The sequence below is a fragment of the Podarcis filfolensis genome (genome assembly GCF_964270895.1).
Source record: "Podarcis filfolensis genome assembly, chromosome: 5".
NCBI lineage: Eukaryota > Metazoa > Chordata > Lepidosauria > Squamata > Lacertidae > Podarcis > Podarcis filfolensis.
The window spans coordinates 60835765-60848608 of NC_139608.1; the positions used below are offsets into that span (position 1 = coordinate 60835765).

At 41.7% G+C, this 12844-nt stretch overlaps 1 protein-coding gene across 2 annotated transcripts in view; it reads left to right on the forward strand.

Annotated features, from left to right (window-relative positions):
- ADGRA1 (adhesion G protein-coupled receptor A1) overlaps positions 1-12844 on the forward strand; it is a 313062-nt gene that overhangs the window by 95342 nt on the left and 204876 nt on the right. For both annotated transcript variants that reach the window (XM_083616838.1, XM_083616839.1), the window contains 2 exons: positions 3773-3844; positions 12503-12574. In XM_083616838.1, coding sequence (XP_083472964.1) covers positions 3773-3844; positions 12503-12574 — 144 coding nt within the window. The remainder of the gene's footprint in view (positions 1-3772; positions 3845-12502; positions 12575-12844) is intronic.

The window sequence follows — 12844 nt, forward strand, 5'->3', positions numbered from 1 at the left end:
TGTTGATGTCTTGTTAAGAAAAACTGTTAAAAACCTATGCAACATATTGGGTGTGGAGATAGCACTGATGGCAGAGGTTTTGCCATCACTTTGGCAAACCAATTCACAAAGAGCAGCATAAACTTGTAGATCTTGGTTTAACTAATATGCCCATTCAGTTAAATATTTTGGGATTTGGTTCGGTTGCTAAATACCCTTTCATTTCTTTAAAAATTGAAAACGAAACACGTTCAGATTTTAGTATCGGTATCAAACTTTATTTAGATTTTAGTGTTTGATTTAGAGATTTTGCAAGCACTTTTACCTTTTTGTGGGATAATTCACAATTTTGTGTGTGTGTGAGAGAGAGAGATGCCCAAAATCCCACAGGTGTTTTATACTATTCAGCAGATTTTTGCACAAACTCTGCAATATCAATTTCCAAATAGGTTCATTTTCAGGTCAGCTCATCTTACATATACTTCAGTCTCATCAGGTTCAGATGGGTGGACCACATTTGTGATTAGTTCTTGTGTTAACACGCACAGCTGATACCCCCTAAATCGAGATTGCCATCGTGCTCAAACCTTCCTCTTCCTGGACTGGCTCTGACTCATAGGAACACAGAAAGTTCCCTTAAACTGGGTTAGATTGGTCTCAGTTAATAGCTACACTGAATATGTTGAGAAGAGGGATGCATATCCTGCAAGTATTCAGTGGTGCATCTTTCTACTTTGATGCCCAAATTAGCCAAATGTTCATCAGAGCCATATATAAAGTGACTGATTTGAGTTTTGGGGAGGAAGGGTGGACTGTAAGTGTTGATAAATAAGTAGATTATTTATAAACCAGCTCTGGGTTAAATTTAGTCTAAATCCCAAGATCCTATTGCTTCTATCAGTTGACCAAACTAGTATTAAAATATTTTTTAGATACCGTATTTTTCGCTCTATAACACGCACCTGACCATAACACGCACGTAGTTTTTAGAGGAGGAAAACAAGAAAAAAAATATTCTAAACGAAACAGTGGATGTATGATTTTTGTGGTTCATGCTGTGGCCACAGACGTGATCCGACGGTGAGTTTGGGGTAGCCCAATGCAAAAATCCTGAGGATCCACGTGGAGCCATGCTTTGTAACCACGTTTTTGCGCCATTGCAGCCCCATGAAACAGTGGGTGCGTGTGTGTTTTTTGGTGCAGGCTGTAGCCATGGATATGCTATGTGATCTGATGGTGAACTTGGGGTGACCCAGTGCAAAAATCCTGAGGATCCATGTGGATCCGTGCTTTGTAACCACGTTTTAAGTGGGGAGGGAAGGAAAAGCATTCAAGGGACAAGGAACACGCGTGGGGTGTGTGGAGAAGGATGCTGCTAATAATGCAGAAGAGGGGTTTAAGGGGAGAAGGAACACGCGTGGGGTGTGTGGAGAAGGATGCTGCTAATGATGCAGGAGATGGGTTTAAGGGGAGAAGGAGCTCATGTGGGGTGTGTGGAGAAGGATGCTGCTAATGATGCAGGAGAGGGGTTTATGGGGAGAAGGAACACGCGTGGGGTGTGTAGAGAAGGATGCTGCTAATGATGCAGGAGATGGGTTTAAGGGGAGAAGGAGCTCATGTGGGGTGTGTGGAGAAGGATGCTGCTAATGATGCAGGAGAGGGGTTTATGGGGAGAAGGAACACGCGTGGGGTGTGTAGAGAAGGATGCTGCTAATGATGCAGGAGAGGGGTTTAAGGGGAGAAGGAGCTCGTGTGGGGTGTGTAGAGAAGGATGCTGCTAATGATGCAGGAGAGGGGTTTATGGGGAGAAGGAACACGCGTGGGGTGTGTAGAGAAGGATGCTGCTAATGATGCAGGAGAGGGGTTTAAGGGGAGAAGGAGCTCATGTGGGGTGTGTGGAGAAGGATGCTGCTAATGATGCAGGAGAGGGGTTTATGGGGAGAAGGAACACGCGTGGGGTGTGTAGAGAAGGATGCTGCTAATGATGCAGGAGAGGGGTTTAAGGGGAGAAGGAGCTCATGTGGGGTGTGTGGAGAAGGATGCTGCTAATGATGCAGGAGAGGGGTTTATGGGGAGAAGGAACACGCGTGGGGTGTGTAGAGAAGGATGCTGCTAATGATGCAGGAGAGGGGTTTAAGGGGAGAAGGAGTTCGCGTGGGGTGTGTGGAAAAGGAGCTTTTCGGTGAGCTGAGCGGGGAGGGGGGAGGGAAAGAGCACTGTTGCTTTAAAGGAGCCAACCAGACAGCAGCCACTTACAGCAGTGTAAGCAGCTCCTTTCCTCTCCCGCTTTGCTCCTTCTCTCCCTCTTTGCTGCTTTACGCAGCTAATGGTGAATCCCCTGCAACCCAAGTCCTGCTCAGCGGATCAGCTGAGACGCTGGGAGAATCGTAATTTCCCCCTCTCCCTCATCCCGTGCCCTCCTGTCCCCAGCAGCCTTTTTAAAAACTTTTTTACTGGTTTTCACTGCGCTCGTGGCTCAGAGCCCTCCTGTGCCCTGCCGTCCCTCTGCAGCCTCATTGCTCCGTTTAGAGAGCGCACGGACCTTTGCTAGCTGAGGCTGCAGCAGCTGTTGCTGGCTACACGGCGCTTTTCCGGCTCGCTATGCCTCCCGTTTGTCCCTCCTCGTGTGTAAGCGGCTGCTGCCCACTTTGCTGCCATGGCTCTCCTTCCCTCCCTCCTCCTCGGCTCCTCCCCCTCCTCCTGGCTGTAAAGCAATCAAAGCTAGAGCCGTGCAAAGCCCTGCAAGCGGCTCCCGCTTTGCTTGACTGACGGCAGCCATGGCTCCGGTCGAGTGCATTCGCTCCATAACACGCACAGGGATTTTCCCTTACTTTCTAGGAGCAAAAAAGTGCGTGTTTTGGAGCGAAAATTACGGTAAGTTGAACCATCTCTTCTAGTTCTGAAATGGGTGCCGATGAAGTTGAGCTGTGAGTGGGTTAAGGAAGAGTAGGGCAACATTTGTGATTACAGATTAGGCACGAGATCTGTCAGACAAGGATCAAAGAACCAGGACCAAGTGCAGAATAACAGCCTGGCATAAGAATTCCAAGGCAGCAATACAGTAGGGCAAAGACAGGCAGGTATCACAATCCAGGGCAGTAACCCTTGAGCCGGTGAGCCAGGGCAGTGAATTGAAACAAGAAGTAGAGGCTTTACTGCCAGGTTATTTGGACATGAGTGGCTTGCCTGCAGCAGCTGTATGAGCTATACGGTGTTGCAGTTGGTTTGGAGAGTCAACTGATCATATTCAATCTAAAAGTGGTACAGCTTGTTTGCAGTCTGGGTACCTTTCCCTAAGGCCTGTTCTGTCTGGTCTCCTGAGAGCCTAGAATGCTGGTGGTACAAGACATAAGGCATTAGGTGATGATCGATGGATGCTCTAGTTCAGACACACTTTTAGTTCCCTTGTTTAAGACACACACCCCTTGCATCCATCAAACCTCCTGGCTGCCCCCAGCTGTGGGTCTGGTAGTACCCATTCCTTTTGTGTGTGGATTATGATCTCTTTAACATCACTTTAAAAATTGGCATTGTGGGGGGCTCTATACATACGACTAATTTATGAAGAAGTCAGATTAAATACAATAACATATTTTATTGAAGTACTTGTCTGGAAAGTATTAGTTTTGTGTTTACTATATATTTTGGATAAATCTTATATTTTAGAAAACAGTTATCCTTTTTAAAATTGTATGAGCTGTCTAAAGGTTGTATGAGGATAAAATGCTAATGAGACTATTCATGATTTTGCACTTTCCTTCATTAATGCTATCCCCTCCCTTTTTTTATTTAGGGATCTTTCTAATAACAGAATTGGCTGTTTAACACCTGAAATCTTTGTTGGCCTTAAAAACCTTCATAAATTGTGAGTATTGTACTTTTCAAAACTATCAAAAACACCAGCTATTGCAATTAGGAAAACCGACTCATCATTATGCCTTAAAGGAATTGTAACTTTCCTAAGAGTTTAAATTAATTTATCCAGAGTTACATGAATGGAGTTACATTCTTGGGAGCAGGCACTCGTGGGTCTCAGTTCCCCCCTTCTGAAAAATCCTAGAGTGCTGCGAGAACTACCACCTCCCTTGGAATGGGGTTATGCAGGGCTATTTTTCGGTCGAAACTCGCCAGAGCTCAGTTCCAGCAGCTCTCAGGTGGGCTCAATTGCCATTATAAGAGACCGAGGGATGCGTTCATGGTGAGCTCTGGCACCTCTTTTTCTAGAAAAATAGCACTGGTAGGGAGATGATGGTGCAGAAGTTTGCTTTAAGAAATTTGCTTCTTTCCTTCCTATTGGTGGAAGCCTCTGGTGCTTTTTCTTAGTACCATTTTTTTTTTTACTAATTCATCTTCTTTGGCATCATTCTCTTGAACCTCATTTCTCCCTGCTGTGTTGTGTGGTGGCAGAGTTCCTAGCCCATCTGGGGGTCATTTCTACCCACACCCCCTCAGACGTTTCTGGATGGATGCTATATCACAGTGTAGCATCCCTCCCAGAGCATTGTGGGATTTAAATAAAAGACTGTGCCTATCCATGACGGGTGACAGCCATTTTTACCTGAACAGTGTAGCTGCAAGGGTGATATAGCACCCTTCCATAAAGGAGGAGCAATGGCTCTGGACCAGATTAGGAATGCTGCTGCCACTTACCACAATGACAAGTGGGGTATGTGTGTGCATATGGCTTTGCAGTTAAAGGGGGGACGCCTTCAGTGCGTCCAGATGTTAATGTTAAGTCCCCTGCCCTGAAGGTTATGTCTAGCCCAAGCATGGCCAAACTCGGCTCTCGAGATGTTTTGGGACTACAACTCCCATCATCCCTAGCTAACAAGACCAGTGGTCAGGGATGATGGGAATTGTAGTCCCAAAACATCTGGAGACCCGAGTTTGGCCATGCCTGCTCTAGCCCATCAAAGACTGAACTTTTCCCTTCAGATTTGTTTCCCCCTCTCTTACTCACACAGACAAACACACACCCAGCCTCCAATGAATATGATGAAAGAGTTCCAGCTGGAACATTTCGGCACAACACTAAATTAAAGTGATTGTCTGGGATGACTCCTTGACCAAGGTTTTGCCATGATGTTATGTCTGAATGATGACACTAAATCATATGTGTTGCTGCAGCCAATCAGATTAAATGACAGTGGGGCAAATGACGCTAGGGCCAGCGAGAGCAGCTGCCACCTACAAAACCCAAAGGCAGCAAAAACCATTCGAAAAAATTTAATGTTTGTACGGTTTGAGTATGCTAAGTTTGAAGTAGATGTTGAAAACTGTTAAGCAAAAAGTAAAACTAGAACTTGCAAAGCTCTTAGTGGTATGTAAGCAACATAAGGTGTCGGGGGGAGGACATACTCTTTTTGATTTGAACAAGTATGTAAGAGCTTGCCTTCTGGTGTGTATGTATGACTATCTCCTAACTATTACATAGGAAATGCAGGCACAATGTGTTTTGTATAAAAGGTAACAGAATATTTAAAAACAGGAATAGAAGTTTAGGTGTTTGTGTATAGCTTGCATAAAGCAAAAACCAAGATTATGTGCAATCAGGTCAATACCATCTGTGATTTGATTATATTAACTCTAGGATATGTCAAGAAGGTCTATATTCCACCATATTACATTAATCACCAAATTGATCCACACACAACAGTTTTGCCTCATGCACAGTTCTGAATCTATCCAAATAGATTTAAGCAGAATCTTCAGGGGCATGGCATGTGTTCCTTCAACAGAATTACTTTCAGTCTTTTTTCTGCATTCAAGTCTAATACTTGGTGGTGTATCTCACATACCTTGAACAATCTCATAACTGTACTATACAGTTGTTAATATTCACCTGCTGATAGTGTTTTAATTTCTAGCCTTTATTGTCCTGAAAAGCATTTGAAAGATCAAAATGGTAGTAGAATTATAAAGGGATTGCCAGATTAATTGATAATTTGGAGACAAATGAGCCGTTCAGAAAAACTAATAATCTTCTCACTGGGTTACCTTCAGAGGCACTATCGCAGACTGATCAATTTTAATGAAGTAGTCAGTGTGTTGTTTGGCACTCATTTAAGTTGATTAATTGTTTGCTATGTACACATGCAGTCTCAGTACTTCTTTTCTTCTGTTTCTTTTTTATTAGTGTAAAATTCTTTTTTTTTTTTTACATTTACAAATAAATAAATAAATAAAAGTCCTTAAAGCACAAATTAAGATACCTATTTCCTTAATTTGCAAATATGGTATTACCATATATGACTGAAAGGAAATCTTAACATAGTGATAAGAATTTGTGGCTAAAGGTAAGAGGTTTATGCCAAGTGGTTGATAAGGTGCAAAAGGAGGAAATGAGGTCACTTGCTAATGAGAACCAATAGGGAAGAAACAGGAAGTATGGGATAGGCCGGGGCCAGAGTGAAAAACCATGGGGTGCGGGTAAGGGAGTGGTGTCGTAGGCAGAGAGGAACAATTGAGCTTTAGAGATTAGATTGGGAAGCATATTAGAGTGAAGGTAGTAGGAGAAAACAACATTTTTTGTACAGGAACAATGAGAAAGTGGGTTCTCCTTCATGGAGAGCATGTGTTGCGGTGGGAGCAACCATGACATCCCCTGTTGCTAGGCGGGTTAGTTTGGATGGCTGCAGATTTGATTGGACACCTTCAATTGTTGCTGGGAAAAATTTATTGTTGCAATTTTATTTGATTGATGGGGTTGCTATATGTGTTCCCTGTGCGCAACGCTGAGCTTTCTCTTTTTACTGCGCACATTGGATTACCCGCCTACCCTCCCTTTATTTAGGGTTTGTTCGCGCTGACCTTGCTATGCCTGTCATGGGGTCATCTGCTTTGGGGCAGGGGCCTGGTAGGAATTTTACCATTTGGCTGATTGGCTGGTGCCATTTGGGTTTTGCCTACTGCGTAGCAAATGGTCACAACTTGTAAGGTTGCGGTTAGGCATTGGTTAATTTTTGGTTGGTGGAGGGGATGTGGTTGGCTGTGCCTGCCCCTCCAATGCTGCTGTTGCAAGGGTATTCTGTTAAAGGAATCCAGGGGCTTGCCTTCTGGTGTGTATGTATGACTATCTCCTAGCACACTTAAAGACCATGACTTAGGGACTTCAGACCTGATTTAAAAGTATTGCTTAAAATTCTACAAGGCAGGCTTAAGCAGTATGTGGACTGAGAACTCCCAGAAGTGCAAGCTGGATTTCGAAGGGGCAGAGGAACCAGAGACCAAATTGCAAACATTCACTGGATTATGGAGAAAGCTAGAGAGTTCCAGAAAGACATCTACTTCTGCTTCATTGACTATGCAAAAGCCTTTGACTGTGTCGACCACAGCAAACTATGGCAAGTTCTTAAAGAAGTGGGAGTGCCTGTTCACCTCATCTGTCTCCTGAGAAATCTCTATGTGGGACAAGAAGCTACAGTTAGAACTGGATATGGAACAACTGATTGGTTCAAAATTGGGAAAGGAGTACAACAAGGCTGTATATTGTTTCCCTGCTTATTTAACTTATATGCAGAATTCATCATGCGAAAGGCTGGGCTGGATGAATCCCAATCCAGAATTAAGATTGCCGAAAGAAATATCAACAACCTCAGATATGCAGGTGACACAACCTTGATGGCAGAAAGTGAGGAGGAATTAAAGAACCTTTTAATGAGGATGAAAGAGGAGGGCGCAAAATATGGTCTGAAGCTCAACATAAAAAAAACGAAGATCATGGCCACTGGGCCCATCACCTCATGGCAAATAGAAGGGGAAGAAATGGAGGCCGTGAGAGATTTTTACTTTCTTGGGCTCCATGATCATTGCAGATGGTGACAGCAGTCACGAAATTAAAAGACTCCTGCTTCTTGGGAGAAAAGCAATGACAAACCTAGACAGCATCTTAAAAAGCAGATACATAACCTTGCCAACAAAGGTCCGTATAGTTAAAGCTATATTGGTTAAGAAAGTGAAATACCTGGGGGTTAATATGACTGCTAAGAATGTGAATTTATTTAAAGATAACTATGAAAAATGTTGGATGGAAGTGAAAAAGGACCTAGAAATATGGTCAAATCTGAAGCTTTCATTGCTAGGCCGTATCGCTGTGATAAAAATGAATGTATTGCCAAGAATGTTGTTTTTGTTTCAAACACTGCAAATTTTGGATAAAATGGACTGCTTCAAGAAGTGGCAGAGAGATATTTCTAGATTTGTCTGGCAGGGCAAGAAACCCAGAATAAAATTTAAAATGCTAACTGATGCAAAAGAAAGAGGTGGATTTGCCCTGCCAGACCTTAAACTTTACTATGAATCAGCCGCATTTTGCTGGCTGAGAGAATGGCTGCTTCTTGAAAACACAGACATTTTGGACTTAGAAGGTTTCAACAATGTATTTGGGTGGCATGCATATTTGTGGTATGATAAGGTCAAAGCACATAAAGCATTTAAAAACCATATTGTCAGGAAAGCACTGTTTAATGTTTGGACAAGATATAAAGACTTACTTGAAAATAAAACCCCAAGGTGGTTGTCACCGATGGAAGCGAAGGCTCAGAAAAAGCTCAATATGGAGGCCAAATGGCCGAAATATTGGGAAATTTTGGAACAAGAGAGAGACAAATTGAAATTGCAGAGCTTTGAGAAACTAAAAGACAAAGTGCGAGATTGGCTTCATTATTATCAAATAATGGAGGCTTACAATTTGGACAAGAAAATTGGCTTCCAGGTGGAAAAATCAAAATTGGAAACAGAACTGTTAGATCCCAAAACTAAGATTTTATCAAGAATGTATAACTTGCTGTTGAAATGGAACACTCAGGATGAAACGGTGAAATCTGCTATGATTAAATGGGCACAAGATGTTGGACATAACATTATGTTGGCTGACTGGGAACAGTTATGGACCACAGGTATGAAATTTACGGCATGTAATGCCTTAAGAGAGAATATTATGAAAATAATATACAGGTGGTACATGACGCCAGTCAAGCTTGCAAAAATATATCATTTGCCGGATAATAAATGTTGGAAATGTAAAGAGATTGATGGTACATTCTTTCACCTTTGGTGGACGTGCCCAAGGATTAAGGCTTTCTGGGAGATGATCTATAATGAAATGAAGAAGGTATTTAAATATACCTTTTTGAAGAAACCAGAGGCCTTTCTCCTGGGCATGGTCGGCCAATTGGTGCTAAAGAAGGACAGAACTTTCTTTATGTACGCTACAGCAGCAGCAAGAATACTCATCGCAAAGTATTGGAAGACACAAGATTTACCCACCAAGGAAGAATGGCAGATAAAGGTGATGGATTATATGGAATTGGCGGAAATGACTGGCAGAATCCGAGACCAGGGAGAAGAATCGGTAGAAGAAGGTTGGAAGAAGTTTAAAGACTATCTACAGAAACATTGCAAAATTAAGGAATGTTAGAAGGATGCTGGAATGAAGTTATGTGGTTTTAGCAGTAATGTTATAAAGGAGTATGTAAAAATGGGTTGACAACAGGTGAGAATGTAAAGTCACAACATTTTAAGATATTAAGATAAAAACAAAGATGGAAAGGATTTGCTGAATTAACTAATTGAACTAGAATATAAAAAAGGAAGGTGTGAGGAAGTCAAGGAAACAAGTAAATGAAAGATAAGCTATGGAAAAATTGATTTGTTTTTAATTTTTAATTTTTCAGTTTTTTGTAATTTTTTGTTTTATTACTTTTTTCTTTCTTATGTTTGTAATTTCTTGAAACGTTAATAAATATTATTATAAAAAAAAACTAAAGCTATAGTTTTCCCAGTAGTGATGTATGGAAATGAGAGCTGGCCATAAAGAAGGCTGATCGCTGAAGAATGGATGCTTTTGAATTATGGTGCTGGAGGAGACTCTTGAGAGTCCCATGGACTACAAGAAGATCAAACCTCTCCATTCTTAAGAAAAGCAGCCCTGAGTGCTCACTGGAAGGACAGATCTTGGAGCTGAGGCTCCAGTACTTTGGCCACCTCATGAGAAGAGAAGACTCCCTGGAAAAGACCCTGATGTTGGGAAAGATTGAGTGCACAAGGAGAAGGGGACGACAGAGGACGAGATGGTTGGAAAGTGTTCTCGAAGCTACCAGCATGAGTTTGACCAAACTGCGGGAGGCAGTGGAAGACAGGAGTGCCTGGCGTGCTCTGGTCCATGGGGTCACGAAGAGTTGGACGCGACTAAATGACTAAACAACAACAAACTTAGTTTTTACCTCACGTCTTTGGTGGCTGGGGCTCAGCACTTAATCTTCTCTGATAAATGCTGTTCATACGCTTGATATAGTTATATGCTATGGGACAAATTGATGCAAGATGTTGTGCTAGCAGAATCCAGCCCAATGACTCCCGCTATGGCAATAGGACCCTCCTCCCTCTGCTGTGTCTTCCTGAAATCTGCTTGGAAGGAAAGGAGAATCTCCAGAACAGTACACAGGGGCAGGAGAGGAGAGGTTGTTTTGTCCAGCAAGCAGAAATGCTGCTTCTGCTGGAACAATCCCCTTACCATGAGTTCCACCACCCTATCTGCTTTTCATTTTCTCTGTAGGAGACTTCCCTTGTGAGAAGAGATGTTCATGTCTCATATTTTTTCCACTATTAGAATCTGACTTAAAATTTATGGCACACCATTATTTGTGATTGATTTCTCCCTTCCTCCCCCTCTGCCCTCTTCTGGTTTGAGTTTAATACTTACATTATATATTAATTTTTTTAACTGAGGAAGTTTACTGAAATGGTTCATATTTTATGGCAGATGTGGATGATGGTAGCTGATAGCTAAAAATATGCCTGACTAATATACTGGCCTGTCTTTTCATGACTTGCTTATTTATCCCTTGGCCATATTTATGTGTGGTGAGCTGTTCATATTTGAAACATGATTGTAAATTGCACATTTTAAAGGCAGCACATTTTCTTTGCATCTTCCTCCTCAGTGGCCATGTTGCTTGTTCTAAGGATGAGTTACGCAGAGTAATTTTGAAAGCGTAATGGGGCTCTCAGTAATTCATACATCTCTTAGGAATACTCTGCTCTAAATATCAGGTGATGTAGAAGACTGGTGTTTTCCTTTAATAATATATCTAGACCCATTTTGATGGATCGACTGAAATCTCTGCTTGGATTTTTGAAAATATAAATATTCCTTCTGCTGCAAATTAAGCTTCTTTAAATTTTATTCATTTATTTGATTCAAGTACCTCTGATTTCTATTTCATCCTGACTCTGAATAATCACCAATGATTAGCTGTACAATATCATGTAACAACGTCTCTGGTTACTGTGTAAATGTTACTGGAACAGCTAATCACTCTCTTCACTGCCAGAGACAAGCACAGAACAAATAATGAGTAGGGATGTTTTTTGATTTTATTTTTTTTGCAGGGAGGAGGAAGAACCCAATCATGTTACAAACAAAACATGTTTGCTGAAACACACCCTATTTATTTATTTAAAAACATTTCTAAATTGCTTAGTGGTCTACGTTATGCACAATATAAAACCAATATCCATTAAAACAAAAACAAAAAAATACAGCCTAAAACCAGTAAAACAATATAAAAAACATATGAAGGAAAGTAATACAGAGATTCGGGGAATTCATACATTGATATCAGAGTCCAATCTTTTGGGTCAGGTAAAGCCTGGGGGAAAATATAAGTCTTCACAAGATGTCTGAACCAATGGGTGGTTGCTCCTTCTTGTATGGCCTTCCACAGAATAGAGCCAACAGCAGAAAGTGTCTGTCTTTGGGTCACCACCCTATATTTTGTAGGGTGTGGTGCCATGAAGTAGAGTCTCCCCAAATATATATAGGGGCAGAAAGTCTTTCAGGGAGGTCCTTTAGGGTTGTCAGTGTTAACAGGCCCTTGAACATGGCAGCTGATCAGCAGATTTCTTAGCTCTGGTATAATATGTTTGCCTCCAGGTACTCTGCTCAATCTGGATGTAGCATTCTGCATTGAGATCAATTGCAAGGCAAGTCCAACAGAGAGTGCAGTAGTCCTGTCATGAGGTAGCCAATGCATGAATCACAGCGGCTAAGCTATCCCTGTCCAGGAAAGGGTGCAGTTGTTGCACCAACCTGAGTTGATAACAAGCATTCATTGCCACAGGTGTCACCTGTGCCTCCGGTGACAAAGATGGATCGAGGAGCACCTCCAAACTACTCACCTGCTCTTTCAGAGGGAGTGCAACCCATCCAGAACCAGTGAACTCCCCAAACTCCAGGACCTGGGAACCTTTTACACACAGAGTCTCCATCTTACCAGGATTCATTCTCAGTTTGTTGAACCATCACTGCATCCAGGCACCATTTTTTTAAAGAGCCCGGGTGGTCCCAAGGTTAGAAAGTCTAGAGATGGTAGTAAATGTGAAGTATTGTAAAATCAGATCCTACTTTTGCAAAGGATATGTTTGGCCTAATTGGATATTCCTTGGCTGCTTTTTTGTGAGAACAAAAAAAGTGGTGTGATTTGATATGTCTTTTTTTAAAAAAATCTTTTTTCCCTTTTAGGAATTTATCAGGGAACATTTTTTCAAGTCTCATGAATGGACTCTTCTCTGAGCTTTTAGCTCTGAAAGCCTTGTAAGTATGCCTTGATTAGGTAAAGGCCCATTTTGGCACCATTTACACATATTACTGTGATTAGCTTCATCATTCTATAGATTTTCAGCATTGTATGTTCAGTGAAATTAATACAAATTCCTTATGTGCCTTTTGTAAAACACATTCTAATCCTTTTCTGTCACGTGGAATATTTTCAGATCACTGGAATATTAAACAGTTGTGTTGGAGCCAGAATAGTAGGGTTGTAATAATTGTTTCATTGTGATTTTTAATTTGAAGTTGTTTTTT